The sequence below is a fragment of the Mustela erminea genome, chromosome 10 (assembly GCF_009829155.1).
Source record: "Mustela erminea isolate mMusErm1 chromosome 10, mMusErm1.Pri, whole genome shotgun sequence".
Lineage (NCBI taxonomy): Eukaryota > Metazoa > Chordata > Mammalia > Carnivora > Mustelidae > Mustela > Mustela erminea.
The window spans coordinates 89,739,768-89,765,225 of NC_045623.1; the positions used below are offsets into that span (position 1 = coordinate 89,739,768).

The window sequence follows — 25,458 nt, forward strand, 5'->3', positions numbered from 1 at the left end:
CCCTAGTCTCCTATACTACTTTCAAGGTTTCTGGCAAATGTTCCCTCTTTGCTCCCAGAGCACGAAGGCTGTGTTTCTACCTATTGAATATTCATGTGTACTTGCATTAGCATTAGCTGTTTACATGTCTGTCTCCCCTGAGGGACTGTGAACTCCTTGAGAAGGGGTCTGAATGGATCTATTGGTCCCTGTAGCCAAGCACAGCACCCGGAAGATAGGAAGTGCTCAGGGAATGTCACCGTTGCTATTTGTTGATCATAGATGGTCTCCTTAATGACTCTGGGGAAGAATCACCTCAATCAATAACCCCGGGCAGCAGGGCTGAGCCAGGGGCGGTCACCGGTCACCACCAGCAGGCTGGAGTTGCTGCTGGGCATCATGCAGTGTCTGGAGTGTGGAAGGGCAGAGTCCTCTCTTCAGCCTTTTGTTTCTACTTCAGCTTTTCTGTTTCTACTCCACTCATTACCTTCTCTGGCTCTTGATGATTGGGATTCTCCCCATTAAGCCCTGAACTATCTTCCAGGATGGCTCCAAACCTTTCCATGGTAGGGAGAGGACCATCTGAGAACAGACACTCTGACCCTTTGGACATTAGAGTTTACAAAATGACTTCCTTCTCTGTTCGGTTTTATAGATGGGCAAACTTGCCCAAGATTATCAAAAGCACAGCTAGGACCAGAAGCTAAGTCTCCTACTCCCGGTGGGCAGTAAAGCAAGACAGTTACATATGTGAATTCTGGAGTCAGCCAACAAACCCAGTGTTTCCACCTAAGCCCTGTCAGTGGTTGTCCTTTGGAAAGTAACTGAGCCTGTTGCAATCAGTTTCTGCATATCTAAAACGGGAAACCATAATTCACATCTTAGAGAGGTCTTGTGAGGTTTATTTGACCAGCTAGACCTGAACAGTTCCTGGCCCCAAATACACACTCAATGTTAGCTACTGTAGCAGTGAAAACCACACAACTATAGAACTCCTACTTAAAAAGCACTTTGATGCACATAATCTCACTGTGATTTGGGGTCTTTTACAATGTAGTGAAATAACCAGAGCAGGTATCAAAATACCCATTTTATTGATCGGGAATATGAGCCCAGAAAGGTTCAGGAGCTTTTCTGAGATCTAAGGACCTATTAGACAGAGTTGGGGTTTGGAGCCTTCTTGACCCTGGCTCTCTCTGCTGGTAAGCCGGCTTAGGTCTACTGAAGAATGATAAGGCTGAGACCAGCCTGAGATTCTGTAAATCACAAAACAGGTGCAAACTATAGCCTCATTAGGACCAGGCTAGTTTATATATATAAGAAAGAAATGAGAGCAGGAAGCAGAACAAGATAGAATAGAGTAGCGCATGCCTGCCATCATGTCCATCAGAATGCTTTCCTCCCACACCACCCTTGCCTGACACAGAGCCTAGCAAATGGTGGGGAACTCCATGGCAGAAGGTACAGGGGAGGACTTATGATTCCCAGGGAAATTCAATTTACAGGGACCATGCACAATCTGCATTTCTAGCCCACATCTTCCAGATAATGTGGAGGTTCCAGGAGGTCAGGGATTAGTCTGTTGTTTGCACTTTTATTAAGCCAGGGCTTGGTACAGAGGAAGAGCTCAAAAAGTGTCACAACATTTAAATAATAAAATGATTTTTAAACACTTGGACTAGGAATCAGAGATTAGGGATCCAGTCCTGGTTTTGTTTCTGAGGTCCTTGCACAGCCCTTCCCTTTTTCCTGCCCCTCTTTGGAACTCCTTCTCTCTCTTTCAAAAACGTGGAGTTTAGGGATAGATCAGTGATCCTCAGCTCTGGCCATACTTAGAATGAATCTGGGATGCTTAAAAATAATGGTTGGATGCCTGGGTCTTACCTCAGATCAATTAAAACAATCTCTGGGGTGGGACAGTTTTAGTTTTTAAAGTATACTGGGTGAGGGGCGCCTGGGTGGCTCAGTTCGACCCTTGATTTTGGCTCAGGTCATGATCTCAGGGTCATGAGATCAAGCTCCATGGTGGGCCCCATACTGAGCACGGATGGGAGGCTGCCTCAGACTCTCTTCCTACCTCCCTTTCTGTGGCACTCCCACCCTCTTGAAAGAAAGAAGAATGAATGAATGAATGAATGAATGAATGAATGAATGAATGAATGAATGAAAGAATGAATGAATGAATCCTGGGTGATTCTGATAGCATAGCCAGAGTGGAGAACTCTGAGCTAGATGGTTTCTCATTGCCCTTTACATTCTGCAGCATATTTCAGCATGTGCTGAAGCACAGAGACAGTGGAGCAGGCCTCTAGGGCCACACCTACCCACCACAAACACAGGTGGCCCAATTCTTTTTAGTAGGCTCCCTGCCCAGTGTGGAGCCCAGCATGGCGACAGGGGCTTAAACTCATGACCCTACAGTTAAGACTCAGACGCTTGCCAACTGAGCCACCCAGGTTCCCCACAGTGGGGCCAATTCCAATGTCCGTTTTGCTTGCCAGGGTTGGCTCAGTCGGTAGAGCCTGCAACTCTTGATCTTGAGGTTGTGAGTTCTAGCCCCGCATTGGCTGGGTGTAGAGATTTCTTAAAAATAAAAAAATCTAGGGCGCCTGGGTGGCTCAGTCAGTTAAGTGTCTGCCTTTAGCTCAGGTCATGATCCCAGGGTCCTGGGAGTGAGTCCCCATCAGGCTCCCTGCTCAGTGGGGAGCCTGCTTCTTCCTCTCCCTCTGCTGTTCTGCCTGCTTGTGCTCTCTCGCTCTGTCAAATAAATAAAATCTTTAAAAAATATATATTTGCTATGCATTCACTGGGAGGGCTTATCTGATCCCACCTCTCTCGTTTTTATCAAAGTTTGGTTTTTTAAAAAATATTTGTCAGAGAAAGAGTGAGAGTGAGCACAAGCAGGGGGTACAGCAGGCAGAGGGAGAAGCAGACTCCTGGCTGAGCAAGAAGCCCAATATGGAACTTGATCCCAGGACCCTAGTATCATGACCTGAGCTGAAGGCAGATGCTTAACCAACTGAGACACCCACGCATCCCTGAACCCGCCTCTTATCAGTAAGGCTGGTGAGAGTTTTGGGTGAGTCACACAAGCAGAAACATATTAAAAATGGAGTACCATGCAACCTTTCTTACTCCAGTTTTGCCTTTTCCACAATGTCATATAGTTGGAATCATACAGCATGACTTTCAGGCTGGATTTTTTCATAAAGCAATATGCATTTAGGTGTCCCCCATATTTTTGTGGCTTGATAGCTCATTTCTTCTTATCACTGAATAACAGTGTGTCTGTATCACAACTTATCAGTTCACCCTTTGCAGGACTTCCTGGTTGCTTCAAGTTTGGGGAATTATGAAGCTGCAACAAACATCTGTATGCAGGTTTTTGCACAGATGTAAGTTTTCAACTCATTTGGTTAAATACTAAGAAGAACGATTGCTGGGTCCTACAGTAAGACTATATTCAGCTTTGTAAGAAACTGCCAAACTGTCTTTTCAAGTGGCTGTACCATTTCTGCATTCTCACCAGCAATGAGAATTCCTGGTGCTCCACATCTCTGTCAGCGTTTGGTAATGTCAGTTTTTGAAATCCAGCCATCCTAATAGGTATGTAATGAGATTTCACTGTTGATTTAATTTGCAATCCCCTAATAACATAATGCTGAGCATCTTTTTGTATGCTCATTAGTCCCCTGTATATCCTTTTTGGGTGAAGTATCTATTCAGATCTTTTGCCCATTTTAAAATTGGGTTGTTCTGTATTCATATTGTTGAATATTTAGAGTTCTTTGTAGATCTTTGTGTATGTTGGGGTATCTTTTATTTTACATTTATATTTATATTTATATTTATCTGACATGTTTCGCAAATTATTTTCTCAGTCCTTGGTCTGTCTTTTTCATTCTTGTATGACTTCATGGAGAAGTTTTTAATGAAACCCGATTTATCAATTCGCTCATGGACTGTGCTTTAGATGTTTCTAAAAACTCATCACCAAACCCAAGGTGACCCAGATTTTCTCCTATTTATCTTCTAGACTAGAAGTCTCTTTTACATTTGGGTCTATGATCCCTTTTGAGTTAACATTTGTGAATGGTGTATGGTGTTTATTTATTTATTTTTATTTTTTAAAAGATTAAAAAAAATCTATCTATCTATCTATTTATTTATTTTTAAAAGATTTTATTTATTTGACAGATCACAAGTAGACAGAGAGGCAGGCAGAAAGAGAGAGAGGAGGAAGCAGGCTTTCTGCGGAGCAGACCACCCGATGTGGGGCTCGATCCCAGGACACTGGGATTCTGACCTGAGCCGAAGGCAGAGGCTTTAACCCACTGAGCCACCCAGGCGCCCCAGATTTTAAAAATTTATTGGACAGACAGAGATCACAAGTAGACAGAGAGGGGGAAGCAGGCTCCCCGCTGAGTAGAGAGCCTGACATGGAGCTCTATCCCAGAATCCTGGGATCACAACCCGAGCTGAAGGCAGAGGCCTTAACCCACTGAGCCACCCAGGCGCCCTTGGTGTACAGTGTTTAAATCCAGCACCACTTATTGAAAAGACTGTCCTTTTTTTCATTGAACTGACTTTGCTCCTTTGGCAAGGATCAGCTGACTGTATTTATGTGATCTACTTTTGGGTTCTCCACTCATTCCATTGATGTTTGTCTAGTCCTTCGCCAGTACCACACTGTCTTTACTATTATAGCTTTAGGATAAATAGTAAAGTTGGGTAATGCCAATCCTCCTCTGTTTTTCTTTGACTTCATTATTGTCGTTGGCTATTCTGGGTCTTTTGCCTCTCTATAAACTTTAGAATCCATTTGCCAATGTTCTCAAAACTAGTTGCTGGGATTTTGATTGGGATTTCACTGAAACTATAGATGAAGTTGGGAAGAAATGACATCTTAATAATATTGAGCCTTTCCATACATAAGCATGGGTTATTTCTTCATTTATTTTGATTTTCCTTGATTTCTTTCATCAGCATTTTATAGTTTTCCTCATATAGATCTTGTACATATTTTGTCAGATTCATTCCTAAGGGGTGTGTGTGTGAACAGCTGGGGCACAGGGGATTTTTTTTTGTTTTTTGTTTTTTTTAGATTTTATTTATTTATTTGGCAGACAGAGATCACAAGTAGGCAGAGAGGCAGGCAGAGAGGCAGAGAGAGAGGAGGAAGCAGGCTTCCCGCTGAGCAGAGAGCCTGATGCAGGGCTTGATCCCAGGACCCTGGGATCATGACCTGAGCTGAGGGCAGAGGCTTTAATCCACTGAGCCACCCAGGTGCCCTCGCACAGGGGATTTTTAGGACAGAAACTATTCTGTATGACAGTGTAATGATGGATACATGACATTATGCATTTGTCAAAACCCACAGAACTATAAAGAAAGTGACCTTACGGGCTTTAGTTAATAATGATGTATTAGTATTGGTTCATTAATTGTAGTAAATGCACTACAGTATTGCAAGACGTTAATAATAGGGGAAACTGAGCCAGGGAGAGAGGGGGATATATGGGAGTCTTACCGAATGTAAGCCTTAAAGTGCTCTGAAAGACAGGGGCGCCTGGGTGGCTCAGTGGGTTAAACCTCTGCCTTCAGCTCAGGCCCTGATCTCAGGGTCCTGGGATCAAGCCCTGCATCAGGCTTGCTGCTCAGTGGGGAGCCTGCTTCCCCCCCCCCTCTCTGCCTACTTGTGATCTCTCTCTCTGTGTCAAATAAATAAAATCTTTTAAAAAAAATTAAAAAAAAAAAGTGCTCTGAAAGACAAAGTCTACTTACAAAAAGGGTGTGTGGGGGAGTACCAATTCCAAGTGAAAGGGAGCCCCTTGTGAATGAAGTCTTCCAGTGGCTCCTTCTTGCTTCCAGGGTCCAGCCTACAGCCCCTCATCAAGCATGGGGAGCCCTCTGCAGCTGGACTGCCCCTTCAGCCCATGAGCCACTCCTCCCTGAACAGTGCAGCTGAACTGAATCACTTGGGCTCCAGGAGGGAACCAGCGACTTTACACTAGTCTCTTGACCTGGGACACTGTCCCCTCCCTTGCCTGGTCTGCAAATGTCTTGAGGAAGTTTCTAAAGACTTCATGCTGGGGGTGCCTGGGTGGCTCAGTGTGTTAAGCCTCCGCCTTCAGCTCATGTCATGATCTCAGGGTCCAGGGACTGAGCCCCGCATTGGGCTCTCTGCTCAGTGGGGAGCCTGCTTCTCCCTCTCTTTCTGCCTACTTGTGATCTCTCTCTCTGTCAAAAGAATAAAGACTTCATCTTGGACACAAAGAAGTGACACTGGTCCAAAACACCTGCTTCATAACACCACCTACTGTGCTTCTGTTTCTGTCAGGATCTCCTTCCTGTCTCCTGAATTAAACCGAGAATACCCTAGCATACCCTGCTGCCTTCCCATCATGCTGTTCTTTCCAAATGTACAAACAGAAGAATGACAAAATTTCAGTAGTGAAGCTATTGTTCCCACAATACTGAATCACAGCCCTGAAACTGTGCATCAACAACCTTGGCAGGCCCCAACAAGTTCACAGAGCACATGGTAGGGGATTTTAAATTTGGGAGACACTCAACATCTGTTGGCTATGGAGAGATCTAGTAGTTCAAGGTAGATCACAGTTTCATCATTAGGTTTAGATACATTCCTTTGGTTAGATCATCTTAGAAGCTGGGTTTTTGGTGGTCGCTATTGTGAAAAGCAACTCAAAGTCAGTGTGGAATAGGTAGTACCATCCAATGGGATTAGAAAGTTTGAGAAGCTTTATAGTGCCCAACAAGCACACAGATCCCATTAGTTATTGTATTTAAGAATGAAATAAAAATACCGTTTCTTCTAGTTTATAAGTACTTTAAAAAAAAGTGACTTGGTACCACATAGTTCTTATTATGTAATTTGAGTATAATTACTTGATAAATAGACCTCTTGGGCATTTCTTTTGGTTTAGAGGCTCCATGAGAAAATTACTGAGCCACGAATGCTGGGTGAGTGCTATGAGCTGGGAAAGTCTCGGAACCTCTGGTCTAAGATACCCTCTAATCCAGGGCACATCACATTGTGAAATTAGTGGGTTATGGCCAGCCTTCTTTTGCCTTAGTAAAACAGAATGGTCACTAGAACACACTGCATGTAGCAACGGTAAATATTATTGTGTAAAGCTTATGTTCATTATATACACACAAATAAGCATGGGTATCTTGGATCACAATGTAGAATGTGTATTTCTTGTTTGGGTTGATTTTAGAAGTTTGAAAAGCCACTAAGACTTCAACCTCCTTATTTCAGAGATGAGAAAACAGCTTGGAGAGTGAAAGCTGATTACTGCAATTCACAGCCACCGGGGCCAGGCGCTGCTGCACTCAGCCTCACTGTGCTGGGAGGCCACTGCTCACAGGGATCCTCCAAGGCAGGCCTCATTCTACCCAGCAGAGGTGTGGTTACTCAAAGTCACATAGCTACAGCGGTGAGGATCAGGTACCCTCACTTTGGTTCCAAGACCCATTTGCACCCCACAAATGCCAGCAGCCACACCTAGAACAAAATGGTTTTAATCAATTGCGTCACCCTCACTCTCCTGGGAGCGGAGCAACAAAAAGGCTCGGCTCCTGCCCCCAGAGGACAGTAAGGCTTATGTGTCTCTCCACACTGCAGGGCCCAGGCTGGGCAGGTGGGGGGGTGGGGGGGGGACAGATGGGGGACACAGGACGGGCGGGCAGGAGGCAGAGAGGAAATGGCAGGTGGCTCGAACACAGGAAAGCAAAAGGGGCCCCTGCTGGTCCTTGGGCCCCAGGGCCCAGCCCCAGTACTCCTGCTTTCCCCTCCCTGGCTCGAGAAAGGTCATGGAGAAGAGACAGGGGAGCAAGTCCCAGCAGCAGGAAAAGCAGCAGCAGCTGTTTCCTTCACCAATAAATATACTTCATTACCAAGCTAGAAGAGGGGGTGGGAGAGGGACTGGGTGGGGAGGAGGGGGGAGAAGCTGCCACCTGTGTTGCTGGGATTAAAGCAATGACGAGATGGTGCCAGACCCCCCACCACTATCCTCACCCCCCGTCTTCTTAAAACTGTGAAAAAGCTTTTAACGTGGCCCTCCTGTCTCCAGGGCTGCTCGGAAGCCTGGCTGAGAGGAGGCACCTGGCAGAGACCAGGCGGAGGGAGGGAAGGACGGAGGGAGGGAAGGAGGGAGGCTGCTGCTCCCCAGAGGCTGCAGCTGGAGGGCTGGAGCCAAGTAAGCACTGAGGGGAGAAGGAGGGAGAAGGGGAGGAGGCTGAGCAACTGTCAGGAGAGGCTCCCAGCTGAGAGCCGAGGGGGCAGAGAGCGGCTTGGTGAGTGGTGGGGTGACTGCTGTCCAGTGTTAAGCTTGGAGCTGCTGAGGAGGGAGGGGGCCAAGTTAGGGATTTTCCCATCTGAGTGGCTCAGGAGACCCACCCCCTCCCCCCAGAGCAGCAGGGGGACAGAGAAAAGCCATCACTTCTTTGGTCTTTGTGGCGGCTCAGCATGTGGGGTGGGAGGAAGGGCAGAAAGGGCCCTTAGCAGGGAGCGCCACCTCAGCAGAGTGGGCCTGGCTGGGAGCTCTGGCAGAAAGGTCACAGTGAGGCCAAGGAGCCCCCAGAAAGGGGAGTGGGAGTGGTCATAGTGCAGTGCAGAAGGCTATGGCGTGTTGCCCCACCCTCTGCCAGGGCCCTTGGGAAAGGCTAAGCCCCCGGAGGTGGCCAGTGAGCGCAGGCGCAGGGTCCGGAGCCAGCACTGGGAGAAGGGCGAGGACACTCTCCTGCCCAGGCAGGGGCCTGGCCTTGCCTACTGCAGGACTCCCACCTTCCTTCGGCTTCCACCCTGACACGGTGGCTCTGGAGGGAGGGTGGGACCCCATCCTTTTTCAGAACCTTCCCTGAAGCCACAGAGGAGCTAGCCTTGCCCTAGGAGCAAGCGTGGCAACAGGTCAAGGCTAGCCCTTACGGACTGGAATTCCACCCCCTTCCTGCCGCCAACTGAAGTGTAGGGCAGTCCTTGAAGACAGCTTTGGCCCTTGCCTCCCAACCTGAGGCGGGCCAGAGCCCTCCAGGGACATGGGAGGTGGGTGGTGTCTGGAGGGGCTTCCCCTCCTGCTCTTCTGCTCAGAGCTGAGGCCAATCAAGGGGCAATCTGCCCCAAAGTCTGAAAGCCAGCGAGTTGTAGCAACCCCCCACCCCCAATGCCAAACTAACAAACAAAACAGGGAAATGAAAAAAATGGGGGGAGGGGGGAAGACAAACCAAAACAGAACCCCCTGACCTCCTGCCCATGGTGGAGGGTCCAGCCAGTAGCAGGGGCCAGGGACCAGAGCTTGGAGGGTCTAGCTGGGCCGGCACTGAACCTGGCCCTCGGAGCTGTCCTCGTCATCAGAGGCCCCCGCACCCCCACTGCTCAGGCCTGTGATCCGGTAGCCCATGTTGAGCAGCATCACCTCCAGTGGGTCGGCGTTCATGCGCCGCTGGTTGGCCTGGGAAGCACCCTCCATGTCCTCCACAACTCGGCCTGTGAGGTCTTCGCTCTGTGGGGAAGGCACATAGCACCGGGAGAGAAGTGTGTGAGGGAGGTTGGCAAACACACACACACACAGAGGGGGCGGTATACATAGAGGTGGCTGGACACATCAAGAGATGTACATGGGGCTGTACGTATATCCTATGTAGATGCGGATGCAGGGAACCCACATATGGGGATACGTACAGGACACGTGCTTACCAGGATACAGATATGAGGGAGACAAGCCATGTGGGGTTATACATATGGGGCCCATCTGGTAGTACACACTGGAAGGGGACACAATACACTGAGATATATATGGAGGTGCCCATGCTGGGATACACACTGGGGGGGGCATACTCCTATGGGGGTACATATTGGCGGGGCCCCATACAGGAAATGGTGGGGCTTACCACATGGGGTTACACACATGGGGGGCCCATACATGGATATATGTGGGAGGACTTGCACCAGGGTCTGCTGGGCACACCTACTAGATACTCAAGGCAGGAGGAACAGGCAACACCCCCCATCCTACTCTTCTGTCATCACTCCCAACAACCCTTCCTTTATCCTTCTATTTCCCTCCCCTCATGGGAGAGGCCTGTAGGGTTCTCTTTAAAATTCACAGTAAATTGCCTCTGTAATTAGATACACCACTTGACTTCTGTTTTGCTGGCTAGAAAGGGGGAGGGAAGTGGGGCAGAGGGCAGGGGAGGCCTCAGGCCAGCCTGCCTGGCTACCCACCCTGGGAGTAGAGGGGACCACATCCTCCTAAGTGTCCCTGTGGACTAGACACTTCACAGGCATCACTTCTTTATCCTTAAAGCAACGTTTTGAGGTGGTGCTGTCATACCCATTCCAATGTACAGATAAAAACCTGGTCCAGAGATGGTTAAGTCCCTTAGGCAGTGAGTGAAGGGGCCAGGATTCAAACTTAGGCTCGCCAAGATTCCGAAGCCTGCATACTTACCATGTAACCAAGGTACTGGCTTTTGTCCAGCTTCTGGGGGACACAACACAGTGGTATATGAGGTCCCTAGGGAGCCCCTGAGGGGCTGTTCTCATGAGGTGGCACTGGGGCTGCTCCAGTTCCCTCCCGGCCTCCTGCAGCCTGTCCTTGGTTACTGTTTCCTGTATGGGAGTCTCATCCCCTCAGCTTGCTCAGGGATGTGCCTTGAGAAGGCAGGTGCCTACTCTTCCCCCTGGGACTGCCTACTGCATTTGGAATTGATGGCTCCCACCTTGACACAGTGCTGGGCCCTCAGGTAGGAGTTCACTCATCCCAGCAGCTTCCATGTCTGAATGACTCATTTCTCTCCCCAATCTTCCCAGGCCCAGCCGGAGGCCTTGCCAGGGTCCAGCCCAACCTTTGTCCCTGTCCAGTTTGGGCCATTTTCTCCACACCCTTACCTCTGGCCGGGGGTTCCAGAGCCGCACAACAGGGTCAATGCCGCTGGTGGCCAGGAAGCAGTAGCTGGGGTGTGGCTGCAGGCAGTTGACGATGGACTCATCCCCTTGGAGCACGCGGACCAGGTTGGTGGTCTCCTTTTCCCAGATGAAGAAGGAGCCATCGTCAGAGCCACTGACGATGTACTGAGCGTTGCTGGCAGAGGGGCAAAGGGCAGGGAGGTCAGGTGGGGTACTGCCCTACAGCCTCAAGTAGAGGCTGTACGGCTTACGGCAAGGGGAGCAGGGAACTCTGGGGTCTTCACTTGACTCAGAACTCCCACACACGGCAATCCTCTCCATACTGCACAGCCTTAGTCGCTGTCCAGCTATTAAGCTTAAGATCAGGGACTGCTTGGGTGCCTCCAAGATACTCTCCCTCAACACAAGTTATAAGCTCCCTGGGTGCGGGATCAATCCTGCATCTCTTCGATCTCTGGGAACACTCTTGTCTAAGCCTTCCCAGCAGTCCTTGCTTCCTGGGTCCACAACCCCCTTACACACCACTGACACTTAGAGGGGATCTCGACGGAGAGACTCTCAAAACTCAAGAGTTTCACTTACCCCAAGAAGGTATACCATATACAAAGGAGGGTTGGGGGTGACGGGGTCTGAGACATGGGCTATGTACCACAGTACCAGGGGCACAGCTCTGAGAACACAAGTGTGCTAAGACTGCCAGCTTTTGAGGGCTCTGGCCTTATACCCCAGCAGAAGGAAGCTCCAAGCATCCACATCAAGACCAAGCTCTGGCACATGGAGACAGAGGGAGAGGAGGCAGGGGATAAAGGCAGAGTCCAGACCCCATGCTGGATGCTCTATGGATTACCTCACAAATCCTCATTATGGCCCCATGAGTGGGGATGGCTTGTTTCATTTTATAGATGAAGAGACAGGCCCACAGAGGTGAAGCCATTTGGTTAAGGATACAGAGGCAGAACTGGGATTTGAGACTTTTCTGAAAGCATTATGCCCCCACAACCCCCCAGTCTCCTGCTGCCAACCAGGCTGTGCCCTCCTCCTCTTCAGGGCCTCGGACCTGCCAAAGAAATTGGCCTCCTTGATATCCGTGGTGGTGTTGCAGTGGCCGCAGTAGCGGAACTGGTAGTCGTAGCTTCGCTCCCGCAGCACCATTTCATCCTCTGAGATGGAGTCCTTGCGGCTCGTACTGCGGAGGCGGACAGGGCCACCGCCGCCACCGCCAGCTCCCTTCTTCTCCTCTATGGTCAGAGAGCAAGGAAAGGTGAGACCTGTCCTTATTTTCCCTCCCCTACCTTGTCTCTACCCCGGCCCTGTTTTCAGCTCAAGTGCTGACAATGTAGGGCTATCTGCCTCTACCCCTACCCTTGAAAGCTGAGAATGACTGTGAGGAAGAAGCATTTTTGGACCTAACCCTTGAGGATGTTCAAGAGGGGACTTTGGATGCTAGAAGGGCCTTTGCTCAGGTCCCAGAACAATGTCTGGAAGCCCCAAGGATGCACAGGCCCACAGTCTGTTTCTGTGGAGGTAAGAGGCAGGGAGGAGGTGAAGCACTACTGAGAGACTTGAAAGGGTAATTTTTCCAAGTAGACCTACAGCTCTGAAAGGAGTAAAGTCTAAGCCCTTCCTCACTGGAAGATGAGTTATAGATCCCAAATGAGGCACTGATCAGTTCAGTGCCTTGGGTAAAATCACAAAGTTTTCTCAGTGCCTTAAAAGTGCCTTGATTCTGCCTGCCTCAGGGCCTTTGCATGTGCTGGTTCCTAGGCCAGAAATCTTTACCTCCCACAGGTATACTTTTTATCTAGTTACCTCTTCTTCCCCATCCCTGAGATCTCAGATTAAATGTCTCCTCCTCTAGAACCCTAGCCTGACATTAAGCTCTGCCCCAGGCACCTGCACCGTATCAGCCCCCCATGGCACTCATCACATTGTTTCTCCTTCATTGCTTGGTTCCTTTGCTAGGGCTGTAAACTCCACGAATCCCATCTGACTTGTCCACAGCTGTACACCCACAACCCAGCACAGTGCCTAGCATGTGGTAGATGCTGGATAACTACTCAAACAATGCATCAGTCGCATGGTTAGTAAATTGCATAGGAGAGAGGTGAGGGTCCATGTCTTCATCACAAATACCCAGCTCACCCTCCAATGCTACTGAGCAGAGCTGGACAGGACTTCAAATGAGCTCTGTGGAGGCAAGGCCGTGGGGTCAGGGAGGCTGTGTGTTACCTTAGGTCACATGGTTACCACACGGCAGAGCTGCATGCGTGAGGCATTTCCACTGCCCTCCACTGCTGCCTCTGCTGCAATCAGCCAGACTGGAAGGAGTACAACCCCCCACTGCTGCCTCTTACTCAGATGTCCAATGGAACAGCTAAGACCCTGTCTCTGTGAGCCGGTGAGAAGGCCCAGCTGGAGCTATGCAGACTGGGCTCAGTTTCTTCCTGTCCTGAGTCCTAGGCATTAAGCCAGGTGCTTTAAACATACTATTGTTAATCCTCAAGAGAAACCTTAAATGGGAGGTGCTATCATTCCCCCTTTACAGTTGGGGAAACTGAGTCTCAAAGAGACCAAGTGAGTGTCCCAATCTCACATAATTTCTGAATCAGCCTAAGAATCCAGGCCTCTCTAATCTCAGAACCATGTCTTCTCCAGCATGTCACACAGGACCTCAAAGTAATAGCAACCCCTCCTCAGTGCCCACTCACCACCGTCATTTTTGGAGAAGAGGGCTGCCGTGATGTCGCGGCCCAATGCGTCACAAGCACTACTGTGGGCCTGCTCCGGGAACTTCCCTTTGAAGTCGTCCAGGCACTCCAGGGCCTCAGCCACGTACTTGAGCTCAAAGAGGCAGCGGGCCAGGCGGAAGTGTGCCTTCAGGTGGCACGGGTTTAGGGAGATGGCCTTGAGGCAGTCTCTCAGGGCATCGTAGTGGTCACCATCCCTGGGAAGGCAGGGGAGTGTGGCTTAGAGGTAGGACCGTGTGGCAAGCAAGGAGTCCACCCAGTCTCCTCTGAGGTGGGCCACCTCAGCCCACCTCTGACAGATTTCAGGGCAAGGGTGCTTGTAAAAGAAAAGAACCCTGGCTCAGCCCAGACCCTGCTCCCCAGGAGACAGAGTATGTTAAGGAGATGAGTCAGGAACCCTGAAGTCTTGGTGGGGGGTGGAGGGATGGTGTGCGCGCACCAGGGTGCGCGCATGTGTGAAAGAAAAAACAGTGTCAGGCTGCCCTCTGCTGGGAACAGAGTGCAACTGCACACTGGCTCACCCCAGGCCCCTGCAGCTCTGCAGCAGAAGGCCTGGCACCTTGCCCACTTCAGGCTCCCCAAGCCCTCCTTCTCTCTTCCTCCAACTACCTCCTCAAATCCCCCCGGCTGGTCTTCAAAGCCCTGCCCAAGGCAGGGGGCCCTCAAGGACAGTTCGGCGGTCTGGGGAAGCCAGAAGTGCCAGGCTGGGGACTCAGGGTCTGACCAGCAGGCAGCAAGCCCTCAGCCAGACCCCCCTCTGTCCTGGCTGACTGATCCACAGCAGCTGTGGCCTCTACCTCCCGGGGCTGAAGGATGGGGCCTGACAGACTGGCAGAGTCAGCTCTCTGGAAGCTGATGGCAAAGGGGGGTGTGCATGCCAGGAACTCCAAATCATCCCCACTCGCTACCTTCAACCTCCCAAAGCATGGATGAAGGGAGATGGGGATGGTTTTCAGTTTTCGGGGGGACAGCAAGAAGGGAGGGGTCTTAAGGAAGTCCCCTGCTCTCCCACCCTGTGCCAGAATATAGGATACACTCCTCTAGTACCTCTCATCTGTTCCCACCTGTCGTTTATAGATCAGACAGGTCACAGGACTTCTCCTTTAGTAGCCTTCCCGCCACCCCCCCTTTTCCCTGCTGGGCTGAAATGGGCCTAGGACCCAACTGTGACAAGCAGCATTCCCCAAAACTGATGCTCTTTCCACCAAGGCACAGCTCACAACCCTCCTGCACAGGGTCAAAGCAGGCCCGACAGGGGAAATGTCCTCCTGACCCTCCTCTCCTACAGCACTCAGAGCGAGCATTCAGCCCTTGCAACAGCCATACTCAGATTGGGAACAAGCAGCTCACCAGCGTGGGAGCAGGCAGGGGACAGAGTGCTTTGAAGGCCTGGCCTGCGTTAGAACGACGGGCTATGATGAAGGAGCAGGCACTGTTTGGAAACCCAATTACCACCTGCAAAGTGCCCCTCAGAGCTCCTGGAGAGAGCCAGACAGAGACCAACCAGGAGCCAGAGGGTGACAGCTCCCACTGCACCCAGGAGCAGATGGCAGCCCTGGAGAGACTGGCCTGGGACAGAATGCGACATTCTGGGGTCACTGGCAGGCGTGTGGGGATGGGGAGAGTGGGCTGGCTCTAGGGTTCACCTATCCACCAGACTCACTGCCAGATCAATCTCCCTGAAAGGACAGCCCTCAGCACATCCCTCTCCTGCTCAGAACCCTTCAGTAGCTGCCCATCACCCCACTGAATCCAGGCCAAAACAGCCACCGCTCTGCATTCCAAGTCCTTCCCAGGCCGGCCCCAGGCTACCTCACAGACTCATCTCCTGCCAGTCCCTTCCAGAACTCTCTGCTCCAGCCAAATGGATTTGTTGTTCTGCAAACAAGCTCTTCAGTCAGTCCCCCACCCCCACGCCTTTGTTCGTACCATCTCCCAGGGAATGTCCTTCCCCCATAATCCCTTCCTCCTTTTCCCTTCCTTGCCTAAGTCTGCCCACACTCAAAGCCCATCAGATACCTCATCTTCCTGACACTTCCCTGACCCCAGCTGAAGTGACTTAACTTTTCTTAGTGCCCACAGCCTTTTACTTGACCACGCAAAGACTCACTGCTTCCTGACTCTTTGACAAAGAGAACCATGATCATGTCTTTGTCCTCTGCCCAGAAGCTGGGGACTCTGGAGCACAGGAACTCAAAGTGAAGAACTTTGTGTCCCCGGTATCTAGTGCATAGTAGGAGTTCAGAGAACATGTCAAGGGCTTTATCAGCCTCTCTTAGCAAGAATGCAAGAGTGAAACAGCTCTCAGTCTAAAGCCTGGATGAGGACACTGCATATTCTACCCAGCTCTTGGGACAGAGAGGCCAAACACCTCAGGATGGCTCCCAAACCATCACCTCCTCAGTCAGGTTACCATCTGAGTCTTTGGCAAACTCTTGACGCCTGAGCTAAGGCCAGTGGGGTAGCATCTTTCCAAACCTCCATCTACCATCCTGTTAACTTGGGTGGGTTTCTTAAGCTTCCCTCTCTGGCCTGCCTTGTTGCAGCCAGACGATGGCACACCAGCTGGCCTGTCTGTCTGGGCAGAGCCGACGGATGCCAGACGGAGCAGAAATGGCTGTGGGCCCAGCTCTATCCATCTCCAGTCCTGGCCCCGACTGGGGGATGGGGCCTGCTTGCCTGCTGGTGCTGTAGGCAGAAGGGCTAGGAGCCCTGATGGTCTCCAAAGATAGCAGGTTCTTCAGGATATGGACCCCACCCCTTTACCACCAGCCACTATGACCCAACATGACCCACAGCCAGCTTCAGATCTCTGGTATCTTGTTTGTGCTTAGTCCAAAGGTCTAAGAGCATAGAAAAGCAAGCTCCAAGGTCAAGGAGCTGCAGAATCATTTCAGACAGATACCAAGTGAATTCACCAAATGCCTCTTTCCTATGTAGCAAGAATTCCACTGTTCCTTCAGAGTCCCAATTCAAGGCACAATTATCCAACAGTTGGGATTAATCAATCTCTCAAGTCCTACTTATCCAGTGGCCACATCACTTTACAACAAAACACCACTACTTAACAAAACTATTTCACTGTGACCTTCCTTGGTGCTTGAGAATTCCTGACTTCCAGTCTGGAGATGGGGAGAAGCAGCCTGGGGCTAAGGAGCCCTAGGAGGCAGTGGGATGCCACTGCCACTTTGCCTGGAGGCCTCAGCAACTTGGCTTCATCAGGCCCCCTGTCTTCATCCCCCGTCCTAAGGTCCACTCACCACTTGCGCTTCATGTAGGCAGCAGCTCGGTTCCCGTAGAGCATGGCATTGTGAGGGGCCCTCTGCACGGCCTTGCTGTAAAGCTGAATGGCCTGGGTCCACTGCTGGCAGGCAAAGGCCTCGTTGGCTTGCTGTTTCACGCGCTCCAAGTATGGGGGCAGCTCTACCTGGGGACTACGGGGAAGGAGAGCCAAGTTAGACCAGCCAAGAAGGTCAGAGCAGTCTCTCAGGAAGTCTATAGCCTTGCCTGAGGGCCACCTGTTATTTTCTTGGTCCCTGGGATCTGCACTGTCATTTAGAAGAGGGGCGCACTTCCATTCTTGGTCTGGGTTACTGCAATAGGTAATGGGCGGAAGTCCCCATACTCTGAACCAGTGAAAAAACAAGAGGAACTGTCAGGCAACTCTCTCTCTCTTTTTTAAAAATTAAACTCTAAGTAAACTCTATGCCCCCAACATGGGGCTCAAACTCATGACCCCAAGATCAAGAGCTGCATCCTCCACTGACTGAGCCAGGCAGGCACCCCAAAGGCGATTCAATTTGATTCTATTTATTAGAAAGAGTGCGAGTGTGTGTGAGCTTGCATGCGCGAGCGGGGAGTGGGCAGAGGGAGGAGGAGAGAATCTCAAGCCAACTTGTGCTGAGTGCAAAGTTTAACAGGGCGCTCAATTTCATGAGCCTGAGAGCATGACCTGAGCTGAAATCAAGAGCTGGGTGCCTAACTGGTTGAGCTACCCAGGTGCTCCCCACAGGCAATTCTTAATCAAATTCCTGAGCATGATAATAGTTAACCACCCACCCCCACACTGAGCTGAACCTTGTGACCACCCAAGTTCCTCCCATGTATCTCTTTATAGAGACTTCTCTTTCTCTCAAAGTTTAGAGGCTTTGAACACCTCGATACCCAGCATTGGGCTTGGTAGAGAATAGAGGCCAAAAGATAATATGGGACAAAGAAAAATACAATGGGGGAAGAATATCTATGTAGAACACCTTTAAGAGAGAGCTCAGTACTAAGAGACAGCTGATCCCCTGGTCCTGACCCAGCTATGGATACCAAGGGACTGGAGCTTCAGTCTGAGCATGACTGGAATCCTACCAGGTAGGAGCAGTATTGGAACCACTAGCCACATCCAGAAATACTCCATTACTCCATTATATCCCTTGCCCCAGTCCCCAGACTTGGAAGTATGTACCTGGATGGACGGTTTACAAAACATGCTCTTATATCCCTTCAATTATACTGTAAGGTACCATAAGGTGTTAATTGGGACTGGAAGGGCTGGACAAGTCAGACTGGCCTCACCTGACATGTCCCCTACTCTCCGGCAGCCGGAAGCCATTGCTATGAAGGTGCAGGCCATTGGACACGCCGTTGGATACACCATTGGTGGACATCTTGCCGTTCTGAACTTCTGGCAGGGATGGGGAGAAAGAACAGCAACAACTCAGGAGGAGTTCCCCATTGCTCCTCAGCAGCCCTCCAGCTTCCATCAGAAGATATGATGGTTCCACTGTGGGCCATCCTCCTGGGGTGAGACCCCTTCCCAGAAAGCAAGTTTTGACGCCGGTAGGCAAGTGCATAAAGAAAAGCCTGTGCGCCCTCTGCTGGTTGGAGAGGGACACAGCTTTAACTTGGCATTACCCTTAGGTGGGATTTGGGGGGATGTGGGGTGGGCGGGGGTGTGTGTGTGTGTGGGGGGAGAACGGGACTTGTAGAGGTGCCTAAATCAACTGCAGGCCCCAGGAAAGAGTCAGTGAGGAGACTGACCCAGGATGAGAAAGGAAGGGCAACTACTTGATGTCCTTAAGAGACAAGCCACGCAAAGTGCTTTTTCAGAGGGAAGGTATCTCTGACCTACTGTTCTCTTCCTTCTTACTGTACACAGAGCGTTCTTTCAGAGAATCGAGTCTTTTGGGGGCACAGCCACAGCACAGGGAAGGGGCAGCTTTCTCAGCAGAAGTGGCAAATGCTCAAGCTCCCCAGCAGAGATAACCCTACCCCAAGAGAGAACTTACCCCCTGAGGAGTGGCATTTTCTAGGCAAGAGAAAGGTGTACGGCCGCTGCTTGTAAGTCAGGTCAAACAAATAGACCTAGGGTGGAAGGGTCAAGAAAAGAGATGGAGGCTGTGAGGTAAGAAAGTGGCCGGCCAGAAGTAAGGCCTTGGTGGCTTGATGGCTCTCAGGAACACAGTGAGTATTGAGTAGGGAGCCATCCAGCAAGGCCAGGAGGTGTTCTACGGAACAAACCTCAGACAGGAACATCTTCCCAGTTCCCAGTCCCGAGGGTGGACTGCTTAAAACACCGCCATTAATTAGAATCACGTGTTTAAGTTTGAAAGGTCCTCAGAGGTCACAAAGCCAAATTTCTCATTTTATAGATGGGAAAACTGAAACCTCAGAGAAGGGAAGCAATTTGCCCAAAGCATCATTGCTATTTACTTCTCTCAGTGAACATAAAATTATTATTATTTAACGTTTTTTTCAATTCTTACTTTGCTTTAGGAACTTGGCTAAATGTTTTATAGGACTTACCTCATTTCATCCTAGAAACCACCTCATAAAGAAGTACTATTATTTTTTTAGTTTATTGTTTTTAGTTATCTCTATACCCAACATAGGACTCTGAACTCACGGCCCCAGGGATCAAGAGTTGCATGCTCTTCTGACAGAGTCAGCCAAGTCAGCCCAAGAAGTACTATTATTATCAACCCCTTTACAGACAAAGAAATATGGGCTGAGCCTTTATTTACCCACGGCCATAAAAGTAGTATGTGGCACAGCCAAGACCCAAAACCAAGTCTGTCTGGCTCTAAGCCACTCTGCTACACTGCATCACTATTCATCCTAATGCTACCTTCAGGCCAGGTGATGGCCCAGCAATCTGAAGCCAGGACCAGTTCTCCATTCCAGTCCTCTGGTACATAGTCCGCCTTGCCTTGTTCATCAGCTGCTTCACCTGCCATGTCTCCTGTCAACCTGGGCTGCATCATACTTCACCTCTGTCTCCTTCATGTTTATAATAATGCTAGTCCCAGAGTAAGTGCTCAGTGAGTGTTTGTAGAATAAATGGATTTAAGCAAGGCTTACTAAATATCCTGACCGAGAACACGCAAAGAGAAGGGTTAGTAGCCTGCCATTACCAAGGAACACTCCTACAGGCTGACTCAGCCCCAGGGTTTCCTCCTAGGAAAATGGAGGATGAGGAAATCGAGGCTCAGAAGAATGAAGACCCTCACAGTTCAAACTCCCAGCACACAGAAGGCCAGCATTTGAAGACCGGTCCGTCAGTTCTAATGCTTCAGAAAAAGCCAAGGCCAGGGCACCTCTCTGGGAATTCCAATGATGCCAGGTTGCTCCTACTATGAAGTAATTTACAATAAGGCTGTTGCTTGTCTGCCTCATGGCAGTGGAAGTGAGGTGTTAAGCCCTGGCTGCCGACTGTAGGGTGAAGGAGGGTAGAGCTACCTCGGGCGGCCGGACATACCTGCTCCCCTCCCATGTTGACCAGCAGCTCTGTGCCATTGGGGCTGAAGGTCACATAGGTGGCGACCAACACTCTCAGACGGTTGTTGTAATCAGGCAGCTTCACAGGCAGGTGACCTGTGGGGAGAAGCTCAGTTACCCTAATGTGAAGCTCCCCATCTTCCCCCAGAGGGGCAGGGAGTTGTGTGAAGTCAATCATATCAATAATGGTAGCAATTACCTTCATCATAAAAGCAGCTGCAAGTGTTGAGCACTCACTATATGCACTAGGCTAGCTGCTTTATATACTTTATTTCATCATTACGATGCCATTTTATGGAAAAGGAATTAAGACTCATCAAGGGTAAATACTTTGCCAAAGTTCACAGGATGGCTGGTCAGTGGCAGTCAGGATTAAAGCCCACATCTGCCTTACTCTAAAACCCTTTCTCTTGACCACCATGCCATGCTGTCTCCCTGCACCACCCCAGAGTCAGCACCCAGCCAAGAATGTGGGGCCAGGGCTGGACTGAGCCCTACCTGCTACGTAATACTGGGCGGCACCATCCGGAAGGGGCTTCTGCCGGTCACAGAAGGTGTGGACACCTGCCGAAGGGCTCTGCTTCATGCTCTTCCTGGTGGGAAGGCAAACCATATAGGTTATAACCCCTAGCACTACCCTTGGCTAGTCTAGATCACACTCCCTAGAGGAAAACCTAAATTTTTACCTCTGAAAGGAGATACCTTTCTTCCTTACCTGAACAACCCCAAAGTTTCACCAATTAGACAGCCATGGCCGTACACATTACAGTGCTTTACAAGTAAGTCCTATCCATTGTCTTGGTCCTCATGACCACCCTATTATTCTCATTTTACAGATGATGGAGTTAAGGTTCAAGGTCCACTCCACGTCACGTAGTGTATGAGGAGCAGCAGTGGTCGCCCAAACCCACAAATGAAAGTCTAGCAGGCCAGACACCCCTGTGCCTGTCCCAGGAGTTGACTGAAAACCCAGGCTGGCAGAGCTGCTCAGGTCTGCAACTTAGGTGGAGGTTCTGAGTATATTATACATTTGCTTAAAAAATAATAAAATTAAATGTACAAAAAAGAATTACATGTATAAGATTATAATTCTGCACGAATACTCATAGTAAGAGAACAAGTGAAAATATTATACACAGTGATTTGTTTCAGGTGGTGGATTATGGGTAGTTTTTTCATTATATTTTCCATATTTTACAAAATAAACATGGATTACATTTTTTAAAAAATCACAAGAATTTAAAGACCCATCTCAGAAAGAAGAGGGCATGGCAATGGGGGAAAGGGGCAGCAGGTTCCCAGGGATCTGGCCATGGGAGGCCGAGCTATTCATACCTGTGGTTATGAATCATGCGAATGTCATAGAGCCTCACAAAGGGCCCACTGGCCCCTACTGCCAGGCAGTTGTTGTCCTGGGGGTTGACGGTGAGGCACTTGGCCTCCACCAGCTGGCCACAGTACTCTGTCAGGTCAATCAGCACCTCCGAGTGTTTGCTGTTCTCCCGAAGGTCATACTGGCTGTGAGAGAGGACAGCGTTAGGGGATGGGGGTTGGGTCCTCCTGTGAGGCAGGGGAGAAGCTAAGGCCTTGTTATACAAAGGGACTGAGAGCAGCTCTGACCTGTTCCTAAATAATAAGAATGTCAAAAACCACTATTTTTTTTTTGAAAGATTTTTATTTTTTAAGTACTCTCCACACCCAGTGTGGGGCTTGAACTCAGGACCCTGAGATCAAGAGCAGAATGCTCCTCTGACTTAGCCAGCCAGGCGCCCTGAAAAACCATTCCCATTTCCCTAGTGGTCACGATGGGCCAGGCACCTAAAATAGGCTTCTCATACAATCTGTTTTATTCTTTATGTAACTATTTACGGTAAATACTACTGTAATGTTTTTTGTTTGTCTTCTACAGGTATCAGTGATATTAAGTACTATTACTAGTGATTACTAAAAATGAGAAACTGCTTTGTGTCCAGTGCTATCTGTAAATGTTGCACATGGATTATCTCATTAAATCCTCATGCCATTCCCAGGTACCATTACAACACTGAGGCCGAAGGCAGCTGAACAGCCTGTCTGGGATGACACCGCCAGTAAATGTGAAGCTGGGATAGTGCAGAGCTGGGGAGACAGCCTTTAACCACCTGGCTTCGCTCCTTAACTCTACTTTTAATCTAATTTCTTACAGGAAACAAAGAAGTATGGAGGTGACTGAAAGGAGAATCTAGAGGTCACCTAAGAGCGATCTAGAAACACTTAGCATCAAGACAAGCCTGAGTCCCACTCAGGAGGTTAAAGGTCATGTCAGACATCCCCCGCAGCAGCAACCCCCTTCACGGCAGTTTGGAGGACTGCTGTGCTGCCACTACACAGGCACAGAGAATGGGGAGGATGTGCCCCGTGTGCTCACCCACCTCCTGCCTAGACACTGGCAATAATCTCCACCCTGTCCGCCTCACCTTTCTATGCCCACCTCATCAGATTGCTCTTCCTAAAATACTGTTTTTGTTACATCACTCTCCTGCTCAAAAACCTGAGGGGATACCTCAATACTTCTAGCTTACTGTTAGTAAACATTGACCAAACTCATCAGTCTGGTTTCTAAGACCCAATTTCAAGCTAATATCGTCCCTCAGCTTCCTAACTGCGCCGATGACAAATATCCCCCATGTGGCTATCTTACCCCTGCCTCCACGAACTCTGCTTAAGTTGGCGAGTCCACTCAGCTTTTCCTTGCCCATCCAAATCCTGCCTATTCTGCAAGGTCCAGTGTATGCTCACCTTCTTCTAGGACACTTTCCCTGACTGTACCTTTGCCTAAGTGCCACTCAGGCTCTGACTCTAGGTGCTTTGCCTATCCCTGCTGCCCTGGCACAGTCCGGTTAGTGAGGGTCAACAAGGGTAACACGGAATTGTACCTGCCACTGACCAAAGTGCTTTTTGTCTTCCAAGTACTCTCCTAAGGTTTTATAGGCACTATCTTGATTTTAATGCTCAGGCCAAGGGAGATATTATGATAATTTCCATTATAGATGATGAAACTGAGATTCAGGGGTAAAGTGACTTGCCCCAAATACTGAGTGACAGAGGTAGGACTTGATCCCAGGTCTGTCTGACATCAGTGCCCTGTTTCTAACTGCTGTTTTATAGTTCATGTGATCTAGATCTCTATTCTTTTGTAATGGGGAAGAGGGTATAAAGTCCTACAAGATCTCAAGGGAGACATTAAATCAGGTTGGAGAGACAAGGAAAAAGTTCTAAAGTCACCTCTGAAGAAAGGAGTTAAAGGGCAATGAGACCATTTTAGGATGAAGGAAAGTAGAAGCAAAGTTGTCATAACCTAGGCCACTGGGAAGGGGGAAAGCCCATGTGACCATTTCTGGCCCACTGATCAACTCTTTGAGAGAATGTATCAAGCACCTCTACGTACTAGGCACAGTGCTGGGCTCCAGGAACAAAACCAGGGATGAGAGAGAGATGGAGATGCTCTGGCAGCTCACTGTTCAGTGAGTGATACAGACAAAAAGATAAACTAATGAGTAAATAAAATTAAAGAACTACAGATAGTGATTGGAGTTAGAGAGGATACAATTAGTGTGCTGAGACAGAATGAAAGAACTGGGGACAGAGAAAACTAGGTGGAGGGAACACCAAGTGTGAAAGTCCAGAGGAGGCTGACTGCTGGGTGACAGCAGGCCTGCAGGCCTGGATATAGTGGATATAGGACAAGCAATGTTCCCAGTTTTATATTCACAGAAAACTGCCCTGGGCAGACACAGGAGGCTGAACTCTGCTGACAGGAAGGAACCAGGCCTATGGAAGGAAGCGGTGGGGCGGATGGGATGGGGAGCCAACATGCAGGGGGAGCAGGGGAGGCACAGGCCCCACTCCATGCCTTAGGCCCTTACCGGATAAGCCCGTCCTCAGCAGCACTCCAGAATGTGTTGGGCCACATGGGCGCTGTGGCGATGCGTTTCACTCGGTTTGTATGGTCTCCAAACATGTGGATTGTTTCCTTTACTGTCAGGTCGTGGACATGCACTTTGGAGTCGGCTGCCCCCGTGATCAAGATGCGGTCCCCAGCGTGAGGCAGGAACTGCTCCAGAGAGATCGAAGAAGAGATTGGCAGGCAGTGTGGGTCGGGCTGGCCAGGAAAGAAGACTAGCCTGGATGTCAGCACCCTCTTTCCTTCATTTTGGGTAAGAAAATGAGCCCATCCAAGACACTCCACTAAGGAAACTGCATCAAGCATCAGCCCACAGGCCCAAAGGTAAAAATTGGGACATACGCCTTTATTTCGGTGGAGTAGTCCTGACTTATGCCAAACTGAACTACCTAAGAAAGCCTTTTCCTCTGACCCTTCCCCAGGTAAGAGCTGAGCAGGTGACAGTCACAGTTGTTACCATTTACTAAGTATTTACCATGTGCCAGACACCTGGGCAGGTTCCTTATCTTACCAATATTTTAAATAACCCACTTAAAATTGAGGTTCAGCACTAACACTGAGTTAACTCGAGTCTGTCTGATTCTCATGTGAATACTGCCTCATGAGGACCATTTGATAACCTGAGAATTACATAACAAAGTAGGCTTAAAATGAAAAGGACTTCCAGTGTTTTAAGAAGAAAGTAGTATTTTAAGTTGGGTTCAAATATTTCTGGAGAACAATCTGGCAATAGGTAACAAAGTAAAAGATGTTTCTATCTTTTAATCCCACACTTCCACTCTTGAGAAATTTCTATTAGGAAAAAGGGACCTGTGCAGAAATGCTCAGAGCAGCACTCCTCGTAATGACAAATACTGGAAATGGCTCAAATGTTGGGCCCGGGGGAAGGGTTGAGCATCAGGAGGAAACATCTCCCTGCAGCTGTTACAAAGAATGAGAACCCCACCATTCAGATGAAGTTGAGAATAAAATATTCCAGATGACATGTCGTAAGAACAAAACAGCCATAAATACAGCTCTGAACAGAGTAATCTTTAAAAGGTGTGCGGTTCTATCACCTAGCTTTGAGGAAAAAAAATGTTTGGGTA

General features: G+C 49.4%; 1 protein-coding gene across 4 annotated transcripts in view; it reads right to left on the reverse strand.

Moving 5' to 3' along the window:
* Window positions 1-7,511: 7,511 nt before the first annotated feature.
* Window positions 7,512-25,458, reverse strand: part of WDTC1 (WD and tetratricopeptide repeats 1) — a 71,248-nt gene continuing 53,301 nt past the window's right edge. For 2 of the 4 annotated variants that reach the window (XM_032361436.1, XM_032361439.1), the window contains 11 exons: window positions 24,333-24,520; window positions 21,763-21,945; window positions 20,926-21,020; window positions 20,408-20,523; window positions 18,939-19,014; window positions 18,226-18,334; window positions 16,920-17,093; window positions 13,621-13,856; window positions 11,970-12,150; window positions 10,895-11,087; window positions 7,512-9,506 (listed from right to left, as the gene is read on the reverse strand). In XM_032361436.1, the coding sequence (XP_032217327.1) occupies window positions 9,309-9,506; window positions 10,895-11,087; window positions 11,970-12,150; window positions 13,621-13,856; window positions 16,920-17,093; window positions 18,226-18,334; window positions 18,939-19,014; window positions 20,408-20,523; window positions 20,926-21,020; window positions 21,763-21,945; window positions 24,333-24,520 (1,749 nt within the window). In that variant the 3' untranslated portion in view covers window positions 7,512-9,308. The remainder of the gene's footprint in view (window positions 9,507-10,894; window positions 11,088-11,969; window positions 12,151-13,620; window positions 13,857-16,919; window positions 17,094-18,225; window positions 18,335-18,938; window positions 19,015-20,407; window positions 20,524-20,925; window positions 21,021-21,762; window positions 21,946-24,332; window positions 24,521-25,458) is intronic. The other 2 variants (XM_032361437.1, XM_032361438.1) reach the window with 2 other exon arrangements.